At 36.3% G+C, this 21,704-nt stretch overlaps 2 protein-coding genes across 7 annotated transcripts; both read left to right on the forward strand.

The window, feature by feature from the left end:
- The first annotated feature begins 712 nt into the window (after positions 1–712).
- Positions 713–4,501, forward strand: LOC112738382 (uncharacterized). 6 transcript variants are annotated; one of them, XM_029291616.2, is made up of 3 exons: positions 713–994; positions 1,650–2,265; positions 4,220–4,501. In XM_029291616.2, exons 2-3 carry the CDS (start codon positions 1,770–1,772, stop codon positions 4,246–4,248), a joined length of 525 nt encoding a protein of 174 aa, XP_029147449.1. In that variant the 5' UTR covers positions 713–994; positions 1,650–1,769; the 3' UTR covers positions 4,249–4,501. The 6 variants fall into 6 exon arrangements, with proteins under 6 accessions (XP_029147449.1, XP_025644601.1, XP_072068080.1 ...); XM_025788816.3 differs by having other exon boundaries at positions 768–994; positions 1,667–2,274; XM_072211979.1 differs by having other exon boundaries at positions 790–994; positions 1,667–2,265.
- A 2,850-nt stretch (positions 4,502–7,351) lies between these two features.
- Positions 7,352–11,372, forward strand: LOC140177611 (uncharacterized). The gene is made up of 5 exons (XM_072210744.1): positions 7,352–8,020; positions 8,255–9,356; positions 9,788–10,093; positions 10,447–10,976; positions 11,244–11,372. Exons 1-5 carry the CDS (start codon positions 7,352–7,354, stop codon positions 11,370–11,372), a joined length of 2,736 nt encoding a protein of 911 aa, XP_072066845.1.
- The last annotated feature ends 10,332 nt before the right edge of the window (positions 11,373–21,704 follow it).

The following is a 21,704-nucleotide window of genomic DNA, read 5'->3' on the forward strand; positions in this document are numbered from 1 at the left end:
TCGAGGGTGACTGGTGAGGAAAAAGCGACCACGCTGAGAGTGTTTGGGAGGAGACCTGCTACGGCGGTAAATAAAGTTAAATGTGGATGAGTAAAATTTCTGAAGTGAAAATATGGTGTTTTTGGATAATTGGGAGTGAAGTGATTTTTTTTTTTTTTTACCTTTAACGAGCCGAAATTTCAGTCCATTATTCATATTGTTCACCATCTCTATTGTCTACATAGTGAAACCGATTAATTTTATCTCTATTCACAACATGACTCTCGTTTAGATATCTTGCACCTTCTTTATTTGAGAGATAGTTGATTCCACAAATAGGGTTAAGCATCCGCATACATGACATAGAGTCAGAAAACATTTGGGGACCATGTCCACGTGTTCTCAACTTCTCAGAGAGTTCTAATTCATATTTTACATTATTTTGATGATAAATTGATTAAAAGTAATTGTTTTCCTTTACATTCTTTTTTAAATAATCATTTAAAAGAATATATATGATTGGATAAAAATATAGATAAAAAATGTTTCTTTTTTTATTGACTTAATTACTTCCATATAAAAAAAATAATGTAGCCAAAAATAAAAATATGAAAGGGCTCTACTTATCTATAAAGCTTTTGTTTTTGTTTGTTAAAGGAAGATAACAAAAGCAAAAAGAAAGGAAATTAAAGAAGAAAAAACTCTCCGAGAGCGACGTTTAAGGGAGTTCTACCAAAAACAAAAGCAAATAACAAAAACACATAAACTTCTTTTATTTCTTTGGCGATAATTGATCAACGTGTAAAGTTCGAACATAAACGTTGTTCGTCAAACTCTAATTCTATGTGTTTGGTTTAGGATCAAGATAGACGAAAGAACCGTCATTTTCTTCGTAACTTATTATATCGTCTCTATCTTGTTTTGAAAGCTAGGTTCCCCTGCACCACGCACTTTTGAGGCTTCATGGCTATGTTTTATATCTCATGTTCAAGGCTCATGCCATTTTCTATGTCAGGTATGAATCTCTTTCTCTAAGGAAACTTGTTTATGATGGGTCATTGTTATGTACCATTTTCTTTTATTGTTCTATTTTGATGGGACTTCCCTTGTTCCCGTTTTCATGATTTGTCATTATTATTAATATCTAGAATTCTAGGGCCCAACTTTTTATTATATATAACCTTTAAATTTAGGGATCTGAAATTTTTTGGTCATGTAATGATGGTTATCATTCAAGGTTCATGAGAATGAAACAATGCACTACATTATATAGGCTTAATGCGAAAGATAATTTCAGATTTCAGAGGAAATAGATGTTGTAGAGATGGAGGAAATTATATATAAATTTTGGTTTAGTCTTTCTTAAAATATTTATTTTAATCTTTCAGTATTATAAAATTAATTTTATTTTATGACTTCTCCTCAAATTTTAATCTAAGTCTTTTTTTAGAGTGAGCCTAGATTAATCCTAAAAACTAGCTCAACGGATCCGATGAGGAATATCTCATACTTATATAATTATCTAAAAAATTTATTCCTGAGAGATATAAGAGTTATAATAGTTAGCAGTAGTATAGCATGTTATTGTTATTTAAAGACTTGTTATTCTAATTTAATAATTTTTTTTTAGCTTGTTTCATCTCATGATGCAAATGATGACTCAGTCTCAGGTATCTTTTACATGCAGTGCAAGATCTGATGAGACTATTCTAGTCTAGAATCATCGGATCCACCGAAGTCATCAATCAATCTTGGGGACGTTCTTTGATTGATACCAAAAAAAAAAAAAAATGGAAGGTGAGCAGCAGCAAAGATCAAAACTGAATAAAGCTAAGCAGATTGTGAGGCTAAGGGGAATGCTTCGTAGATGGCACAGTTTCTCATCCTCATCGTCAACCTCAATCTCATCATCACCAAACATTTCAAGTAGCCCCAATTACAACATGATTGACAATTCTGATTACCAAGAACCTACAAGTGATGATGATCCAACCTCAAAGAGGGCAGCGTGTAATTGTAACTTGGATGAAGAGGATCACAAATGCGAGAGCCCCGAGCCCCCTCCCGATGTTCCGAAAGGGTACTTGGCAGTTTATGTTGGGAGTGAGCTTCGGAGATTCATCATTCCAACTAGCTACCTTACTCATTCTCTCTTCAAGTTATTGCTTGAGAAGGCTGAAGATGAGTTTGGATTTAGCCATAATGGTGCTCTCACTATTCCTTGTGAGACTGAGACCTTCAAGTATCTCCTCAGATGCATAGAGACCAACTACGACACCCATCAAGGTAGCTCCTGTAAGTTCATTCTCTTTCTCGTGCCTTTCTTTTTCATCTTCTATGTATGCTCTGCTTCGCAACAAGCCAACAACCATGTTATATCATCAACAAAATTTATTATTTTCATCAACACGGTAAACAAGAATATTATCCATTAAAAAATGTAAATTATTTTTTGTATAAAAAAATGTATTCGCCTAACATGTTAGCTAATATTAATAAAATGTACTGGTCCTTGATATTTTTCGTAATAATTACTTCTTCACAAAAAAAATATAGAAAATTATTTTTTAATTAGCTAACATTAACTAATTTTTGTGTTTAAATTTATAATTTAAAATTTAAGATTAAAAATTTATATTTTATAATCTAAAACTTAAAATAATTAAAATGTTAGTCAAAAAAAAAATAAGGGAAAAGGACAAAGAGATCTTTGACTTTTTGGTCCGCAGACATTTAAGTTCTCGAAAATTTGAAAATACATTTAAGTTCCTAACCTTGTCAAAATTTGGACAAATTGATCCTTATTGTTTATTTGAGTTTGTCAGACCCAACAGAAAAATCAAACGTGACTCTCATTATATTGACCTAGCCAATACAAATATCTACGTGGAAGAGTTTTTAAAATGGGATAAATTAGATACAAAAATTGATGTCTCTAGACCTTGAAGAAGTTAGGAACTTAAATGTATCTTCAAATTCTCAGAAACTTAAATGTCCACCTACCATAAAATCAGGAATCAGTTTATCTTTTTCTCAAAATAATTATTTAATATTATTCTTTAAAAAAAATAAGTGAGATGTTTACCTAGAACTTGTGATATATGTAGGATTGAGAATGTATATCTCTTTTGTCACCAAAAATGATTAAAACAAAAATTGTGTTTTTCTTTTTTTTAATTAAACACAAGACACACATAAATCAATATAATTTGAAAAAGTATAAGGTACCAACATATTATCTGTTAATTTATTGTCAACAATAATTAATTATTATATTTTAAACACATATATAAAGAGACACATTTAGAAAATATATTTATAAAGACACTTTTATTAAATACAGCCATAAAAAATATATTATTATTAGACACATACACAAAAACACTTCTATTAAACACAATTATAAATAAGAAGTTGGCAGAAATACTTTTGGTAAGGTAGCAGGACCGATATAATTTATAGTTATTATATAGAATCTGCTCACATATTGACAAATAATACAACAGCGTAAATAAACCCATCAATCATTATATTTTGGAAAAGACTCGTATACATATTCAAAGAATACATAAAATACAGAAGTATATTTATTATAGAAGAGAAAAAAAAAAGAAAAAAAGAAAAAACATTCACATGTTTGTTTTCTCTCATCCTCTTTATTATATGTATATTATCAATATGTATGCAAGCAATATACCTATATTTTTCACCCCTCTATAATTTTATATCAAAATAAACAGTATACAGCTACTCAAGATTTCCGCTGCATTTTCTTTTTTATTGTTTTATCCTGGAATATTTGATTAAGATTTGCATATGGTATTAATAGTTAAGGATGTTATATGTGTTGGCTCCATATCGGCCAAAAATCTGTTGACTGATTCATGTAAAAAATAATTACTTATTGCTATTTCAACAGTTTACTTTTGAATTATTGGATAACATTCATCGAGAATAATAATAAATTGGACCATATATTTTTTCCCCTTAATTTTTGCATGCCTGTATCTAGTTAATAGGATAAAACTTTGTTATTGTTGTACCTTTTGGATGTCTATTGAATTCACACTTTTTATACCCTATCAACAATAAAATTGTTTCTCTTATTTCGATCATTATTATAGTCCTTACTCCTGAGACCTTAGCATCGACATTGTGCTACAAAAAACATACAGAAAGAAAACGTAGTTGGTTTTCTTTTTCAATTTTCTAACGTAAATTATCTTTGGTGAAACTGCAGCTGGAAATATAGGAACTTCGGAAGCATAACTAGTGATTCTGATCTTCCTAGAAGTCCAATCAAATCATAAGGCTCATTAGACTAGGTGTAAATCTCCTAGAAACTACATCATAACTACCCTTACAAGTTACAAGAACTTAACCTTGGTGGTGTGTAAATAAGAACTTTCATGTGTTTTTGTTCACATGATTCTTGCTTTTTTTTTTTTTTTTTTTTTAAATAGCAGCACTCTCTCTTGGCATATTCATACATATAACGTTAATTAAAGTATTGGTTTAATTATTTCACATCTCAATTATGTCCGGAAAATATAAGGTAAAAAGATGACAAAATCTTAATTGTGTTGTGATTTTAATATACCATTTGATTGTTATCTTTAGAAAAATGTTTATCTTTACACTTAGTTTTTATAGTATTAATGACAATATTTTTTAGAATATAATAAAATTTATAAGTTTTTTACTTAATAATAATAATAAATTTTTTACTCTCTTAAACAAGTGAAGATAAAAATTACACTTTTTTAATATATATTTTAATGATTAGTAATAAGAACGGATCTATTTATATTATAGTGGGAGCAAGCGCAGGGACGGACTTACGGGGGACGAGTAGAGGCCTCGGCCCCCCAACTTTTTTAAAAAAAGATTAATAGTAATAAGTTATTAAGTACGATTTATTTTTTAAAAATTTATGTAGTATTTAGTCTAATATAAATAAAAATTCAGTCTAACCTAAATATTAATGATTTCTAATATCTAAAAAGTAAGTAACAATATTAAAAAAATATGAAAAGATATTATTACTAATATTTTTTAATTAAATAAAATTTTTCAATTCCCATAAAGTAGATTTTTTTTCTTCTTGTGAGCGTCTTTCTTGATTCATTTGGTATTAATTTTTTCTGTTTAAACTACTACAACTGAGAATTCATTTTCAGCTATGAATATTGTGAAGAATAATTCAGAAACAAAATAAAAGATAAATTTCTTGCTAATTGTCTTTTAATTATATTGAAAAGAAAATTGCAGAAAAATTTGACACAAATTCTATTATCGATGAATTTTATGAAACGAGGAATCGACCACTTCATTAATAAAAAGTACATATATATTTTTTGTACTTTAAATATATTCTCTATCAGTATATTTTTGTAATGCATTTTACATTATATAATTTTTTGTATAATTTTTTAATATTATATATGTTATTGCCCCCAATATACTATTTCTGGATCCGTCCCTGAGCAAGCGCCCCACTCCAATTCGAAATTTTTTGAATAATACATAATAATATTTATTTATTCCCATTAAATTATTAAATTTGACCACATGTTAATAATTATTTATTCAACTTTTGACATTTGATAGTCAATTTAAAAATTTTATATTAAATGTGCATTATAATGATAAATTCTCAAATTTAAATGAGATTAGTGTTCTTTTTAAAAAATTAACTTCAAAAAATATTATCTATCTATTGGTGTTTTTTAAATTAGTTTTAATTTTTTCATAATGATTACACTAATTGAATAAACTTTTTTAACTGTGAATATCATTAAGATTAGAGCTAATTATATGAAAGGTGGATTTTAAATATTTTTAAATAATTGTTTAACAACATATATATAAAAAAGAGAGATTTTGTTTACATTATCAATAAAAAATTATTCCATCTTTTCAAAATATGAAATATAAAAAAAAAAGTTTAACTTATATGTTATTATTTAAATTATTATTTAAATTTTTTAATTTGTAATTAAATATTTTGAAGATTAATCATATTTTATAACAACAAAATATAATTATACCAACAATTATGTTACGTATGTATAAAAAATAATTATTTATACAAAATAAATTTTGAAATACAAAATATACATTGAAAATAAATTAAATAATATATATATTTATACATATAATTTATAATAGATAATTTGATGACTAATTTTTTATGTAAACACAACTAGAAAATTGCTTAATACAGACAGATTTACAGACAGATTTGGTCTTTATTACAGACAGATTTTTGATTACCGACGAAATTACCAACGGATTTTGTCCCTCTATAAAATCCTCGTCGGAAATTATTTACCGACGGATTTTTTTCCATCGGAAAATTACCGACGGATTTTTACCAGTTACCGACGGATTTTTCCTCGGTAAATCCACCCCTCCATTTCCCTGAAACGACGAATTTTTCGATGGATTTTCCGTTGGTAATTACAGACGGATTTTTCGAAGGATTTTTCGTCGGTAATTACAGACAGATTTTCCGACGGATTTTCCGTCGGTAATTGGCAACAAATTTTCCGACAGATTTTTCGTCTGTAATTGAAACCTTGGAAAATCATCCCACACTTTGAATACAGACAGAAAATCCGTCTGTAAATCTGTCAGTAAGATAAAATATAATTTTTTTTAGATTTTTACATTGCAAAATAAACTTGTTTTCATACAAAATAAATATAAATTTAAACAAGTTCATATTATCAAGCGAAAAATGAAATACTATAAACAAGTAAGTCAATATAATTCATTTACGTCATATAATTAAAAAAAAGTTGAAGCAGAAGTAATGAATATTGATATGGTCGTCGTTATTTGTGATATGGTCGTCATTATTGCACGTTATAACTCGGCTTCATAACCGTTATCAACATATGATATAACTCGTCATTATCCGATTACTACTCGGAATTTATGAGCCATAGCTCGGTGACATCAATACTCCTATCATAACCGACATCCCAAACAGTAAAATAAGGTCGGTTACAATATCAATTATTTGACGATTATTACCGACAATGTAACGGACGAGGAATTCATCATATAAAGGGAAGTAGAACATTTCTTGAAAACCAAGTTTTTGAACAAGAATATACATTGACTTAAGCTTTGGAGTGCCTTTGCAGGTACACTCCACCTCCTTTTCATTGCTCGCGCTTTCACACAACAACACAAATAAAGAAGCTCGGATTCAAAGAGTCGGACGTTCAGCCTCCCAGTACATAGCTTGGCTGATTCCAAGCAGTTGAAGCCGATCTATTTTCCAGGCAAGATCAATTGGCGCCCACCGTGGGCCCAGGAAGTCAATTTTTTTCTTTTGGTCCCATTACCTTCGTTTACACCCATGGCTGACGTACCGCCTCCTTCACTGTCCGAACTCATGCGAATGGTAGCTGAGCTACAACAAGCCAATCAACGAATGGCCGACGAGAATCAAATAATGGCTGCCCAAATAGCTGAACTAAATCATGCTCGGATTGAGCACAACGATACTCACCGCCAGCAGCCAGAAGATGAGGAACATCATTTCCAGCCCTCTCATGTCTCGGAGACCGCCCGAGCTGAAGAACCCCAACCTGAAGATGAAAAGGAAGAGTCCGACGACCTTGTAGGACCCTTCACAGAAGAAGTAACGAACTTCGAATTGCCAAAGGGATTCACCCTGCCGCTAACCCTCACACCTTATGATGGGCTCGGAGACCCAAAGAAATTTCTCAAGAAGTTCCGATCAATAATGATCGTCAATGGTGCATCAGATACAGTTTTATGCCGTTGTTTTCCAAATTATTTAGACGGTCCTGCACTTGATTGGTTGTGTGCTTTGCCTGCAGGTTCCATCTCGCAGTTTCAACAGCTGGCGAAGTTATTTGAAGAGCACTTTGCCGGGTCCACAATTTACTTGCACGACTCCGATTACTTGAATACGATCAAACAGGGACCGAACGAAAGCTTGAAGGACTACATGACCCGCTTCACCAAAGTCGCAATCAGTATACCTGACCTCCACCCCGAGGTCCACCTACACGCAATCAAAAGCGGACTCCGACCTGGAAAGTTCCATGAGACAATCGCAGTAGCCAAGCCGAGGACCCTTGCAGAATTTCGCGAGAAAGCAAAAGGCCAAATTGATATCGAAGAGCTCAGACAAGCTCAGAAAATTGAGAAGTCACACTACCGAGAAGACGATAAGAGCTCAAGCACTAAGAAAAATTTTAAACTAACCCCTCGATTTGATTCTTATACGTAGTTCAATACTAAGAGAGAGGACATAATCAAAGAGATATTGAATTCAAAACTGATCAAGCCACCAAGAAAGGCCGGCACCTATCAAGATACAAAGAATGTGGACAAGTCTAAATATTGCGCTTTCCACCAGAAACACGGCTACAACACTGATGACTGTGTAGTGGCCAAGGACCTTCTAGAACGCCTGGCCAGGCAGGGACACCTCAACAAGTACATTAGGGGTCACATCCAAAAGCGCATCACACCTTCCACAACAAACGATTCCCCCGAGCAACAACACCGAGGGAAAGAGAAGGCACCTTCAAGCCAATACGAAAAACCACGAGGTATAATTAATTGCATTTCAGGAGGGTACGCAAGTGGAGGATCCTCAAATTCGGCAAGAAAAAGATCGTTCCGAGCAATATGCTCGGTAAACGGACCACAACAAGATGCTGAAATAACCAATCAACAACCACAAGTTACTTTTACACACGCCGACTTCAATTCCAGCATACAAAATTTGGACGATCATGTGGTAGTCACTCTTCAGCTAGGGGATTTGTTGGTAAGAAAAGTACTCTTAGACCCCGGGAGCAGCGCCGACATTCTGTTCAATTCCACATTCCAAAAAATGAAGCTCAGCGACAACATGCTACAGTCAACAGGAGGAGACTTGGTCGGATTCTCAGGAGAGCGAGTTCCAATACTGGGTTCAGTGTGGTTACAAACCACACTAGGTGAGCATCCTCTTTCAAAAACATACGATATTCAATATTTAGTAGTTGATTGTTTTAGTCCATATAATCTTATCCTTGGCCGACCTTTTCTGAACAAGTTCGGCGCAATTGTTTCTACAGTTCATCTGTGTGTTAAGTTTCCCCTGCAGAACGATCAAGTTGTAACAATCCATGGAGATCATAAAGAAGCACACCAGTGTTACAACATCAGCATGAAACTCCAAAATCGTCCCAGGCAACAAGTCAACAATGTCGACCTTCCGCACAACAGCCACGCACAAGCCGACCTTGATCCAAGAGCTGATTTCCTTGAACGCCCAAAACCATCCGACGACCTACAGAAAGTATATTTTAATAATGACCCTAACAAATTTACTTATGTAGGTACGTCAATCAACACATCAGAACTACAGGCCATCACGACCTTCCTACAAAATCAAGCCGACCTTTTTACATGGACACCTTCAGACATGCCCGGCATCGACCCACAAATCATCAACCACAAACTAGCAATAAACTCGACAGTCCGACCAGTACAACAAAAGAAAAAGAAACTCGGCGAAGAAAAGAAAAGAGCGTCACTAGAGGAAACCCAAAAGCTCATCAACGCAGAATTTATCAAAGAAATCATATTTACTACCTGGTTAGCCAATGTGGTAATGGTAAGAAAACAAAACGGTAAGTGGCGCATGTGCGTCGACTTCACTGACTTAAACAAAGCATGCCCTAAGATTCTTACCCTTTACCATCCATAGACTATTTAGTAGATAACGCCTCAGGTTATGCTACCTTAAGTTTTATGGATGTGTATTCAGGGTATAATCAAATCCTCATGCACCCCTCCGATCAAAGTAAAACGGCATTTATTACTGATTTCGGTAACTATTGTTATAAAGTTATGCCATTTGGATTAAAGAACGTAGGTGCAACTTACCAACGTCTTATGGACAAAGTCTTCGCCAAACAGATCAGCAGAAATATCGAAGTCTATGTCGATGATATGGTCGCCAAGACACAAATCGGAAACAACCATATCGACGACCTTACAGAAATATTCGGCCAAGTTCGCCACTACAACATGCGCCTCAATCCCGAGAAATGTGCATTCGCCGTTCAAGGGGGTAAGTTTTTAGGATTTCTACTAACACACAAGGGAATAGAGGCAAATTCAGACAAATACCGAGCAGTACTGGACATAGCCAGCCCAAAAACAGTCAAAGAAGTTCAGCGCCTTACAAGAAGACTTACCGCGCTCTCGAGATTTGTTCCTTGCCTAGCTTCAACATCTATCCCTTTTTTCAAACAATAAAAAAGAAAACCAAATTTCATTGGAATGACGATTGTGAGAAAGCCTTTTCCAAACTAAAAACAACTCTCTCACAACCGCTGATTTTGCAAAAACCCCTCCAAGGAGAAGATTTATTTCTATATCTATCAGTTACTGATTGGTTGATAAGCTCGGCTCTTGTTACAGAAAGGAACAAAGTTCAACATCCGATATATTTTGTCAGTAAAACTCTCCAGTACGCTGAGCTCAACTATCCGAGGATAGAGAAGCTCGCATTAGCTCTGATATTTTCGGCGCGACGTCTCCGACCTTATTTCCAGAGCCACGTTATACACGTCAGAACAGATCACCCATTAAGACAAGTATTACACAAACCAGAAATTGCAGGAAGGCTTATAAAATGGGTAGTCGAGTTGTCTGAGTTCGACATCAGGTATCAATCCAGAGGACCAATTAAGTCCCAATTCCTGGCAGATTTCATCTCCGAGCTTACAATACCATCAGAAGAGGACCATACCAAACAATGGACTTTGTATGTGGATGGGTCTTCCAATAATGAGGGCTGTGGAGCTGGAATCCGTCTGGAGGCCGAGGACGGCTTCATATTGGAACATTCCATACACTTAGCTTTCAAAGCTAGCAACAATCAATCGGAGTATGAAGCACTAATTGCCGGACTCCGACTTTGTTTGGATCTCCAAATCTCGGCGATAAAGGTATATTGTGACTCTCTACTGGTAGTACAACAGGTAAACGACCTTTTTCAGGTAAAAGATCCTCTTCTATCTAAATATCTAATATTAGTAAAGAAATTATCTACAAAATTTGCCAAATTTGAAACACAACATATACCACGGGAAGAAAATCAAAGGGCAGGCATTTTATTTAAGCTCGGTAGTACACAATCCGAATTATCTACACTACATCAATTTACCATAACATCTCCAACTGTTACTCTAACAAACGTGTTAAGTGTTACACAGGAAAAAGATTGGAGGAACGACTTCATACAATATTTACAAACAGGTGATATACCAGAAGGGGTCGAGAATACCAAAAAGTTCCGACGACAAGCATCTTCCTTCACAATACTTAACGGAACACTGTATTGACGAGGATACACTCGCCCATTGCTAAAATGTCTTAATAACTCAGAAGCCAACATAGCATTAGCTGAGGCACATGAAGGCATCTACAGAACACACACCGGTGCTCGGAGCTTAGCATCAAAAGTCCTCTGAGCTGGCTTCTTCTGGCCGACTTTAAACCAGGATAGCCAACACAAAATCCAGACCTGCAACAATTGCCAGAAACATGCACCACTGATACACATTCCCGCCAAGCAACTACATCACTCTGACATCAGTTGGCCTTTCAACCAATGGGGTTTAGATATACTCGGTCCGTTCCCTACGGCACCGGGCCAGGTAAAATTTCTCATCGTAGGCATCGATTATTTCTCAAAATGGGTGGAAGCCCAACCTTTGGCAAAAATAACATCTCAACAAATGATTTCGTTCATTTGGAAAAATATTATTTGCCATTTCGGCATACCTCACCATATTATTACTGACAATGGTCGCCAGTTCGCGGATCAGAAATTTCACTCTTTTTTGCAGAATCTCAAAATTAGGCAACATTTTACCTCCGTTGAACATCATCAAACGAATGGACTAGCCGAGGCTGCAAATAAGGTCATGCTACATGCACTAAAGAAAAAGCTAGATGACGCCAAAGGTCTCTGGGCCGAACTGATACCTGAAGTCCTTTGGGGGGTATAACACCACCCCACAATCATCAACAAAAGAAACACCATTCAAGCTAGTATATGGCTCAGAGGCTATGATACCACTGGAGATCTCTCAAAGTTCAGTCCGAACACAACTCGGTAATCAGGAAGAAGTTTGGAGATCCGAACTCGATACCATAGAAGAAATAAGAGACCTCGCCACATTACGGCAACGTGCGGCACAACACGCACTGATCGCCAATACAACAAAGCGGTCAAGAGAAGATCATTTGCAAAAGGCGACTTAATACTTCGGAAAATAGAAATTGCTCGAAAACCACCATCACACAAAAAGCTTGCAGCTAACTGGGACGGTCCATACCGAATATCAGAAATACTCGGCAAAGGAGCGTACAAACTAGAATCAATAGATGGTAAACTCTTGCCTAATACATGGAATGTTTCTTCCCTAAAAAAAATTTATAGTTAAAAAGCAGGGACAGGCTTGTACTCTTTTTCCTACTACCAAGATTTTATCCCAAAGGGTTTTGCTTGGAGAGGTTTTAACGAGGCTAGCCTACCTGCGCCTTTGTATTTAGAGGTTCAAAAACTTCCCATATATAAGAAACAAAAATTATCTTGCTCTCTATCAAGTAACTATGCGAATGATATTGTCAATCAAATACAATTCTATCCATACAGCTCAGACAACTAAAACACTCGTCTAGCTATAAACTGCCAATACTCGGCAGTCATATCAACTGCAACTGAAATATACTCGGAATAATTTTCGATCAATCAAGCACAGCTTTTTCTTAAATAAAAAGCACTACCATTAAACGCAAACAAACAAGTGCCATAACCAACAAACTTAAAGTTCAACAATACCACAAGTTACTACCTATTACATATGACAAAGCAAAAAATTCAACGAGCTTTCGAAATAACACATTAGACATTATTAGCCTCATCTTCCGCATCACCATCATCCTCGATTAGCTGGCCATCACGCACGATCTTTCCAGGATCCATACCGGAGAGATCAGCCTCTGGTGCCAAAAACTTCACCTGTAACCTTGCTCTTTCAAACCCTTCCACAAAAGAGTCCAAGATTTTATCAGCCTTTTTCTTCTCCATATCCTTAAATTGAGCAGTAACCTCAATTAGGCGAGAATGCATGCTCGCCAGATCACTTTCCTTTTTCTTCAAATCCTCGACATCTCTGACATAACTTTCTTTTGTTTCCTTCAACAACTTCTCGGTATCAGTTAACCGAGTCTGAAGCTCGGCAGCAGCAGCTTTGCTCTTGCTCAACTCTTCCTTTAACAAAGAAACCTCACCCTTTTCTACTGAAAACTTCTTATACTTCAACTCTTGGCTACGCCCAAGACTGGCAAGACGCAATCCAACAACCTAAGAAATAACAATATAAAAAGTTCACACAAATTCCCAAAACAAACAAAAAATAAACAAGGTCGGCTACTACCTGCATATACTGTCCGATCGTCATATCACCAACTTCCTTTGCAAGAGACACATCAGCCGAGGATTGGCAATACTCGTCCACCACAGCCATATAAGGATACTCCTATCCCCACATAGAAAAGCACTCACTATGCTCAGTGATGAGCGGATATTTTATACGCTTTTTGAGGGTAATTTCATGTAGTTTTTAGTATGTTTTAGTTAGTTTTTAGTATATTTTTATTAATTTATAGGCAAAATTCATATTTCTGGACTTTACTATGAGTTTGTGTGTTTTTTTGAAATTTCAGGTATTTTCTGGCTGAAATTGAGGGAGCTGGGTAAAAATTTGATTCAGGCTGAAAAAGGACTGCAGATGGTGTTGTATTCTGACCTCCCTACACTCGAAATGGACTTTTTGGAGCTACAAGAGTCCAAATGGTGCGCTTTCAATTGCGTTGGAAAGTAGACATCCAGGGCTTTCCAGAAATATATAATAGTCTATACTTTGCTTAAGGATAAATGACGTAAAATGGCGTTCAACGCCAGTTCCATGTTGCATTCTGGCGTTAAACGCCAGAAACAGATTACAAGTTGGAGTTAAACGCCCAAAACAGGTTACAAGCTGGCGTTTAACTCCAAAAACAGCCTAGGCACATGTAAAGCTCAAGTCTCAGCCCCAGCACACACCAAGTGGGCCCCAGAAGTGGATTTCTGCACTATCTATCATAGCTTATTCATTTTCTGTAAACCTAGGTTACTAGTTTAAGTATTTAAACAACTTTTAGAGATTTATTTTGTACCTCATGACATTTTAGATCTGAACTTTGTACTCTTTGATGGCATGAGTCTCTAAACTCCATTGTTAGGGGTGAGGAGCTCTGCTGTGTCTCGATGAATTAATGCAATTATTTCTGTTTTCTATTCAAACACGCTTGTTTCTATCTAAGATGTTCATTCGCACTTCAATATGATGAATGTGATGATCCGTGACACTCATCACCATTCTCAATCTATGAACGCGTGCCTGACAACCACCTCCGTTCTACCTTCGAGAGTATCTCTTGGATTCCTTAATCAGAATCTTTGTGGTATAAGCTAGAATCCATTGGCAGCATTCTTGAGAATCCGGAAAGTCTAAACCTTGTCTGTGGTATTCTGAGTAGGATTTAGGGATTGAATGACTATGACGAGCTTCAAACTCACAAGGGTTGGTAGTGCGCGGAAATCGTGACGGTTCATTCCTTGGTAACGGCGCTGAAAACTTAATACGCACGTTCATAATCTTAGTTCTTTGTCACAACTTCACACAACTAACCAGCAAGTGCACTGGGTCATCCAAGTAATAAACCATACGTGAGTAAGGGTCGATCCCACGGAGATTGTCGGCTTGAAGCAAGCTATGGTCACCTTGTAAATCTCAGTCAGGCGGATTCAATTGATTATGGTGAATTGATAATTAAAATATAAATAAAACGTAAAATAAAGATAGTGATACTTATGTAATTTATTGGTGAGAATTTCAGATAAGCGTACAGAGATGCGTTCATTCCTCCTGAACCTCTGCTTTCCTATTGTCTTCATCCAATCATTCATACTCCTTTCTATGGCAAGCTGTATGTTAGGCATCACCGTTGTCAATGACTACATCCTGTCCTCTCAGTGAAAATGGTCCAATGCACTGTCACTGCATGGCTAATCATCTGTCGGTTCTCGATCATACTGGAACAGGATCCATTGATCCTTTTGCGTCTGTCACTACGCCCAGCACTCGAGAGTTTGAAGCTTGTCGCAGCCATCCCTTCCCAGATCCTACTCGGAATACCACAGATAAGGTTTAGACTTTCCGGATCTCAAGAATGGCTGTCCATGGATTCTAACTTATACCACGAAGATTCTGATTAAGGAATCCCAGAGATACTCATTCAATCTAAGGTAGAACGAAAGTGGTTGTCAGGCATGCGTTCATAGGTTGGGAATGATGATGACTGTCATGATCATCACATTCATATTGAGGTGCGAATGAATATCTTAGAATCGGAATAAGCTTGAATTGAATAGAAAAACAATAGTACTTTGTATTAATTCATGAGGAACAGCAGAGCTCCACACCTTAATCTATGGTGTGTAGAAACTCTACTGTTGAAAATACATAAGAACAACGTCCAGGCATGGCCGAATGGCCAGCCTCCCGAATGGCCAGCCTCCCAAGGAGGGTTCAATCATCAAAACATGATCAAAAGATGTAAATACAATAGTAAAAAGTCCTATTTATACTAAACTAGTTACTATGGTTTACAGAAATGAGTAAATGATGCAGAAATCCACTTCTGGGGCCCACTTGGTGTGTGCTTGGGCTGAGCATTGAGCTTTACACATGTAGAGGCTTCTCTTGGAGTTGAACGCCAGTTTGTAACCTGTTTCTGGCGTTCAACTCCACTTTGCAACCTGTTTCTGGCGTTTAACTCCAGAATGCAACATGGAACTGGCGTTGAACGCCAATTTGCGTCGTCTAAACTAGGGAAAAGTATGAACTATTATATATTGCTGGAAAGCCTTGGATGTCTACTTTCCAACGCAATTGAGAGCGCGCCATTTAAAGTTCTGTAGCTCCAGAAAATCTACTTTGAGTGCAGGGAGGTCAGAATCTAACAGCATCCGCAGTCCTTCTTCAACCTCTGAATCTGATTTTTGCTCAAGTCCCTCAATTTCAGCCAGAAAATACCTGAAATCACAGAAAAACACACAAACTCATAGTAAAGTCCAGAAATGTGATTTTTTATTAAAAACTAATAAAAATTTACTAAAAACTAACTAAATCATACTAAAAACTATGTAAAAACAATGCCAAAAAGCGTATAAATTATCCGCTCATCAGTTGGGCATAGTGACAGACGCAAAAGGATCAATGGATCCTATTCCAGTATGAGTGAGAACCGACAGATGATTAGCCGTGCGGTGACAGCGCACCTAGACAATTTTCACTGAGAGGACGGATGGTAGCCATTGACAACTGTGATCCACCAACACACAGCTTGCCATAGGAGGAGCCTTGCGTGCGTGAAGAAGACAGGGGGAAAGCAGAGATTCAGAAGACAAAGCATCTCTAAAACTCCAACATATTCTCCATTACTGCATAACAAGTATTCAATTCATGTTCTTTTATTTTTCAGAATCCAAACTGATAATCATAATTGATATCCTGACTAAGAATTACAAGATAACCATAGATTGCTTCAAGCCAACAATCTCCGTGGGATCGACCCTTACTCACGTAAGGTATTACTTGGACGACTCAGTGCACTTGCTGGTTAGTTGTGCAGAGTTGTGAAAAGTGTGAATCACAATTTCGTGCACCAAGTTTTTGGTGCCGTTGCCGGGGATTGTTCGAGTTTGGACAACTGACGGTTTATTTTGTTGCTTAGATTAGGAAAATTTTTCTTTTTCGTTTAGAGTCTTCTATTATTATTTTTGGTTGAATTTTTTTTCCTTATTTTCTCTTTTTAATTGTTTTCGAAAATTTTTATAAGCTAAAAATTGAGTTTTTCTATTTGAGTTTAGTTTCATATTTTAAGTTTGGTGTCAATTGCATGTTTTTATTTTCTTTTAAATTTTCAAATTTGTGTTCATTGTTCTTTCTTAATCTTCAAGTTATTCTTATTTATTTTTCTTGTTTGATCTTTAGTTTTTCTTGTTCTGTGTCTTTTCTTGTTTTTCTTGTGCTTTTTCAAAATATCATTTTTCAAAAAAATCTTTATTTATTAAATACCTTATTAAAACACATTAAATTTATAGCTCAATTGGCTAGAGCGTTGTGCTTATGTTCTTGGTAATTGGCTATCTTCCATTTAAATTTTTTTTCAAAAATAATTTTTCTTTGAATAAATCTTGTGCCAAACTTTAAGTTTGGTATTTTCTTGTTGATTTTTCTTTAGTTTTTGAAAATTTTATTTTGGCTTTCTAAAAATTTTAAGTTTGGTGTTCTTTCTTCATGTTTTAGTTGTTCTTGTGAGTCTTCAAAGTATTCTTGAGTCTTCCTTGTGTTTTGATCTTAAAATATTTAAGTTTGGTGTTCCTTGGTGTTTTCCCTCGAAAATTTTCGAAAATAAGGAGCATTGGATCTAAAAAATTTTAAGTTTTGTATCTTTTTATTGTTTTTTTCTTTCCTCATTGAATTCAAAAATATCTTCTTCCCTTATTTTAATTGATTTTTCGAAAATCACCTTTAAAAATTCAGATTTTTATTTTAAAAATCAAATCTTTTCAAAATTCAAAATCTTATTCAAAAATCATATTCAAAAATTTTCAAATCTTTTCAATTAATTAGTCAATTCAACATTCAAATTTCTTTTTATTTTCTTTTCCTTTTAATTTTCAAAATCTATATTTTATTTTCTAATTATTTCACTTTATTTTATTTTATTTCTTTTGGATATTTTTAATTAAATAAAACAAAAAAATAATAAAAATATATTTTACTTGCAATTCACATCATCTCCCTTTCTCCGTCATGGATCTAAGTGGAAATGAACAGTCCAGAAGGACTTTGGGGTCATATGGTAATCCCACTACTGCTGCATATGGGAGTAGTATCTGTATACTCTCCATCAAAGCAGGAAATTTTGAGCTAAATCCTCAGCTCATTATCATGGTGCAGCAAAACTGCCAGTATTTCGGTCTTCCACAAGAAGAACCTACTGAGTTTCTGGCACAATTCTTGTAAATTGCTGACACAGTACGTGACAAGGAGGTAGATCAAGATGTATACAGACTGTTACTATTTCCGTTTGCTCTAAAAGATCAAGCTAAAAGGTGGTTAAATAACCAACTCACAGCAAGCATAAGGACATGGAAACAGTTATCAGACAAATTCCTGAATCAATATTTCCCTCCAAAAAGGATGACTGGTGCACGAAATTGTGATGTCCAGGCTCAAACTATTCCTGGCACATGAGCAACTTGGTACGTGTAATCGTGATTACACATTCATAATTTGTCACAACTTCGATACAACTGACCAGCAAGTGCACTGGGTCGTCCAAGTAATACCTTACGTGAGTAAGGGTCGAATCCCACGGAGATTGTTGGTATGAAGCAAGCTATGGTCACCTTGTAGACCTCAGTCAGGCGGATATAAAATAATTATGGAGTTTTCAAATAATAAATAATAGAATAGGGATAGAGGTACTTATGTAAATCATTGGTAGGAATTTCAGATAAGCGAATGGAGATGCTTTTCGTTCCTCTGAACCTCTGCTTTCCTGCTATCTTCATCCAATCAGTCTTACTCCTTTCCATGGCTGGCTTTATGTGATACATCACCACTGTCAATGGCTACTTTCGGTCATCTCTCGGGAAAATGATCCAATGCCCTGTCACGGCACGGCTAATCGTCTGGAGGCATCACCCTTGCCAATGGCTTCATCTTATCCTCTCAGTGAATAATATGCTCACGCACCCTGTCATGGCACGGCTATTCATCTGTCGGTTCTCAATCATGCTGGAATAGGATTTACTATCCTTTTGCGTCTGTCACTAACGCCCTGCAATCGCGAGTTAGGAGCTCGTCACAGTCATTCAATCATTGAATCCTACTCGGAATACCACAGACAAGGTTTAGACCTTCCGGATTCTCTTGAATGCCGCCATCATTCTAGCTTACGCCACGAAGATTCCGGTTAGGAGATCTAAGAGATATTCATTCTAGCTTATTTCATGTAGAACGGAAGTGTTTGTCAGGCACGTGTTCATAGGGGAGAATGGTGATGAGCGTCACACATAATCATCACCTTCATCACGTTCTTGGGTGCGAATGGATATCTTAGAAGTGAAATAAGATGAATTGAATAGAAAACAGTAGTACTTTGCATTAATCTTTGAGGAACAGCAGAGCTCCACACCTTAATCTATGGAGTGTAGAAACTCTACCGTATGAAAATACATAAGTGAAGGTTCAGGCATGGCCGAGATGGCCTGCCCCCTAAAACGTGATCAATAATATCCTAAGATGAACAATGGATTAAAACTGAGACCAAAGATGTCTAATACAATAATAAGAGGTCCTATTTATAATAAACTAGTCACTAGGGTTTACATGAGTAGGTAATTGATGCATAAATCCACTTCCTGGGCCCACTTGGTGTGTGTTTGGGCTGAGCCTGAGTGTTGCACGTGCAGAGGTCCTTCTTGGAGTTGAACGCCAGTTTTTGTGCCAGTTTGAGCGTTCAACTCTGGTTTTGGCTCCTTTTCTAGCGCTGGACGCCAGATTTGGGTAGAAAGCTGGCGTTGAACGCCAGTTTACGTCGTCTATTCTTGGCCAAAGTATGGACTATTATATATTGCTGGAAAGCCCTGGATGTCTACTTTCCAACGCAATTGGAAGCGCGCCATTTTGAGTTCTGTAGCTCCAGAAAATCCACTTTGAGTGCAGGGAGGTCAGAATCCAACAACATCAGCAGTCCTTCTTCAACCTCTGAATCTGATTTCTGCTCAAGTCCCTCAATTTCAGCTAGAAAATACCTGAAATCACAGAAAAATACAAAAACTCATAGTAAAGTCCAGAAATGTAAATTTAACATAAAAACTAATGAAAACATCCCTAAAAGTAACTAGATCCTACTAAAAACATACTAAAAACAATGCCAAAAAGCGTATAAATTATCCGCTCATCAATGACACAGCTAAGGCTGGACATCCAAGGCTTTAAACAAGAGGATGATGAATCCCTTTATAATGCCTGGGAGAGGTACAGAGGGATGCTAAGGAAATGCCCCTCTGAAATGTTTTCAGAGTGGGTGCAGTTAGACATCTTCTACTATGGGCTTACAGAAGGAGCTCAGATGTCCCTAGATCACTCAGCTGGTGGATCTATACACATGAGGAAAACTATTGAAAAGGCTCAAGAGCTTATTGATATAGTTGCCAGAAATCAGTATCTGTACATAAGCAGTGAGTCCTCCATAAAAGAAGAAGCCAAAGCAGTGTCTACTGAACTTGGTCCTCCAGAACAAGTTGCTGAACTCAATCAACAATTGTGCTTTCTAATAAAACAGCTAGCAGAATTCAAGGAGATGCTACAAGACACTAAAAATGCTAATAAAAATATGAAGGCACAATTGAATCAGACAAAACAGCAGTTATCAAGACAGATAACAGAAGAGTGCCAGGCAGTTCAATTAAGAAGTGAGAAAACATTAAATACTTCGCTTCAGAATAACAGAAAGCCAAGGAAAGAACAACTGACAGAGGATGAGCAGAATATCATCCAGAATCCCTCTGAGGACAGTAAGAGCCCAGAGAGGAATGATTCTGGCGTTCAAACTTCAAAAAAGGATGGAGAGCTGGCGTTAAACGCCCAACCCATGCTCAGTTCTGGCGTTCAAACGCCACAAACAAGCAAGGAGTTGGCGTTAAACGCCCAAAGGAAGCTCAGTTCTGGCGTTCAAACGCTAGGAACAGGTAAGGAGTTGGCGTCCAACGCCAATCCAGCTTCCACCCCTGGCATTCAAACACCAGCGAGGGATCAGACACACACAAGTGCTGATAACAACCCCTCTAAAAAGGCTTTCCCAACCACCTCTGTAGAAAATAAACCTGTAGCAACCAAGGTTGAGGAATATAAAGCCAAGATGCCTTATCCTCAAAAACTCCGCCAAGAGGAGCAGGATAAGCAATTTGCTCGCTTTGCAGACTATCTCAGGACTCTTAAAATAAAGATTCTGTTTGCAGAGGCACTTGAGCAAATACCCTCTTATGCCAAGTTCATGAAAGAGATCTTGAGTCATAAGAAGGATTGGAGAGAAACTGAGAGAGTTCTCCTCACTGAAGAATGCAGTACAGTCATTCTGAAAAGCTTTCCAGAAAAGCTTAAAGATCCCGGGAGCAGAGGACAGAGGAAAGCAGGGATTCAGAAGACAAAGCATCTCCAAAACTCCAACATATTCTCCATTAATGCATAACAAGTAACCTTTAACCCATGCTCTCTTGTTTATTCGCAATTCAGCTGATAAATACAATTGACTTCCTGACTAAGAATTGCAAGATAACCATAGATTGCTTCAAACCAACAATCTCCGTGGGATTCGACCCTTACTCACGTAAGGTATTACTTGGACGACCCAGTGCACTTGCTGGTTAGTGGTACGAGTTGTGAAAAGTGTGATTCATAATTCGTGCACCAAGTTTTTGGCGCCGTTGCCGGGGATTGTTCGTGTTTGGACAACTAACGGTTTATTTTGTTGCTTAGATTAGG

The sequence above is a fragment of the Arachis hypogaea genome, chromosome 13, assembly GCF_003086295.3.
Source record: "Arachis hypogaea cultivar Tifrunner chromosome 13, arahy.Tifrunner.gnm2.J5K5, whole genome shotgun sequence".
Taxonomy (NCBI): domain Eukaryota; kingdom Viridiplantae; phylum Streptophyta; class Magnoliopsida; order Fabales; family Fabaceae; genus Arachis; species Arachis hypogaea.

Coding starts and splice junctions, on each gene's coding strand:
- LOC140177611 (XM_072210744.1), top strand. CDS start 7,352: ATGGCTGACGTACCGCCTCCTTCACTGTCCGAACTCATGCGAATGGTA. Junction 8,021..8,254: donor TACCTGACCTCCACCCCGAG/GTCCACCTACAC, acceptor TCTTATACGTAG/TTCAATACTAAGAGAGAGGA. Junction 10,977..11,243: donor TCCAAATCTCGGCGATAAAG/GTATATTGTGAC, acceptor AGTGTTACACAG/GAAAAAGATTGGAGGAACGA.
- LOC112738382 (XM_025788816.3), top strand. CDS start 1,770: ATGGAAGGTGAGCAGCAGCAAAGATCAAAACTGAATAAAGCTAAGCAG. Junction 2,275..4,219: donor CACCCATCAAGGTAGCTCCT/GTAAGTTCATTC, acceptor GTGAAACTGCAG/CTGGAAATATAGGAACTTCG.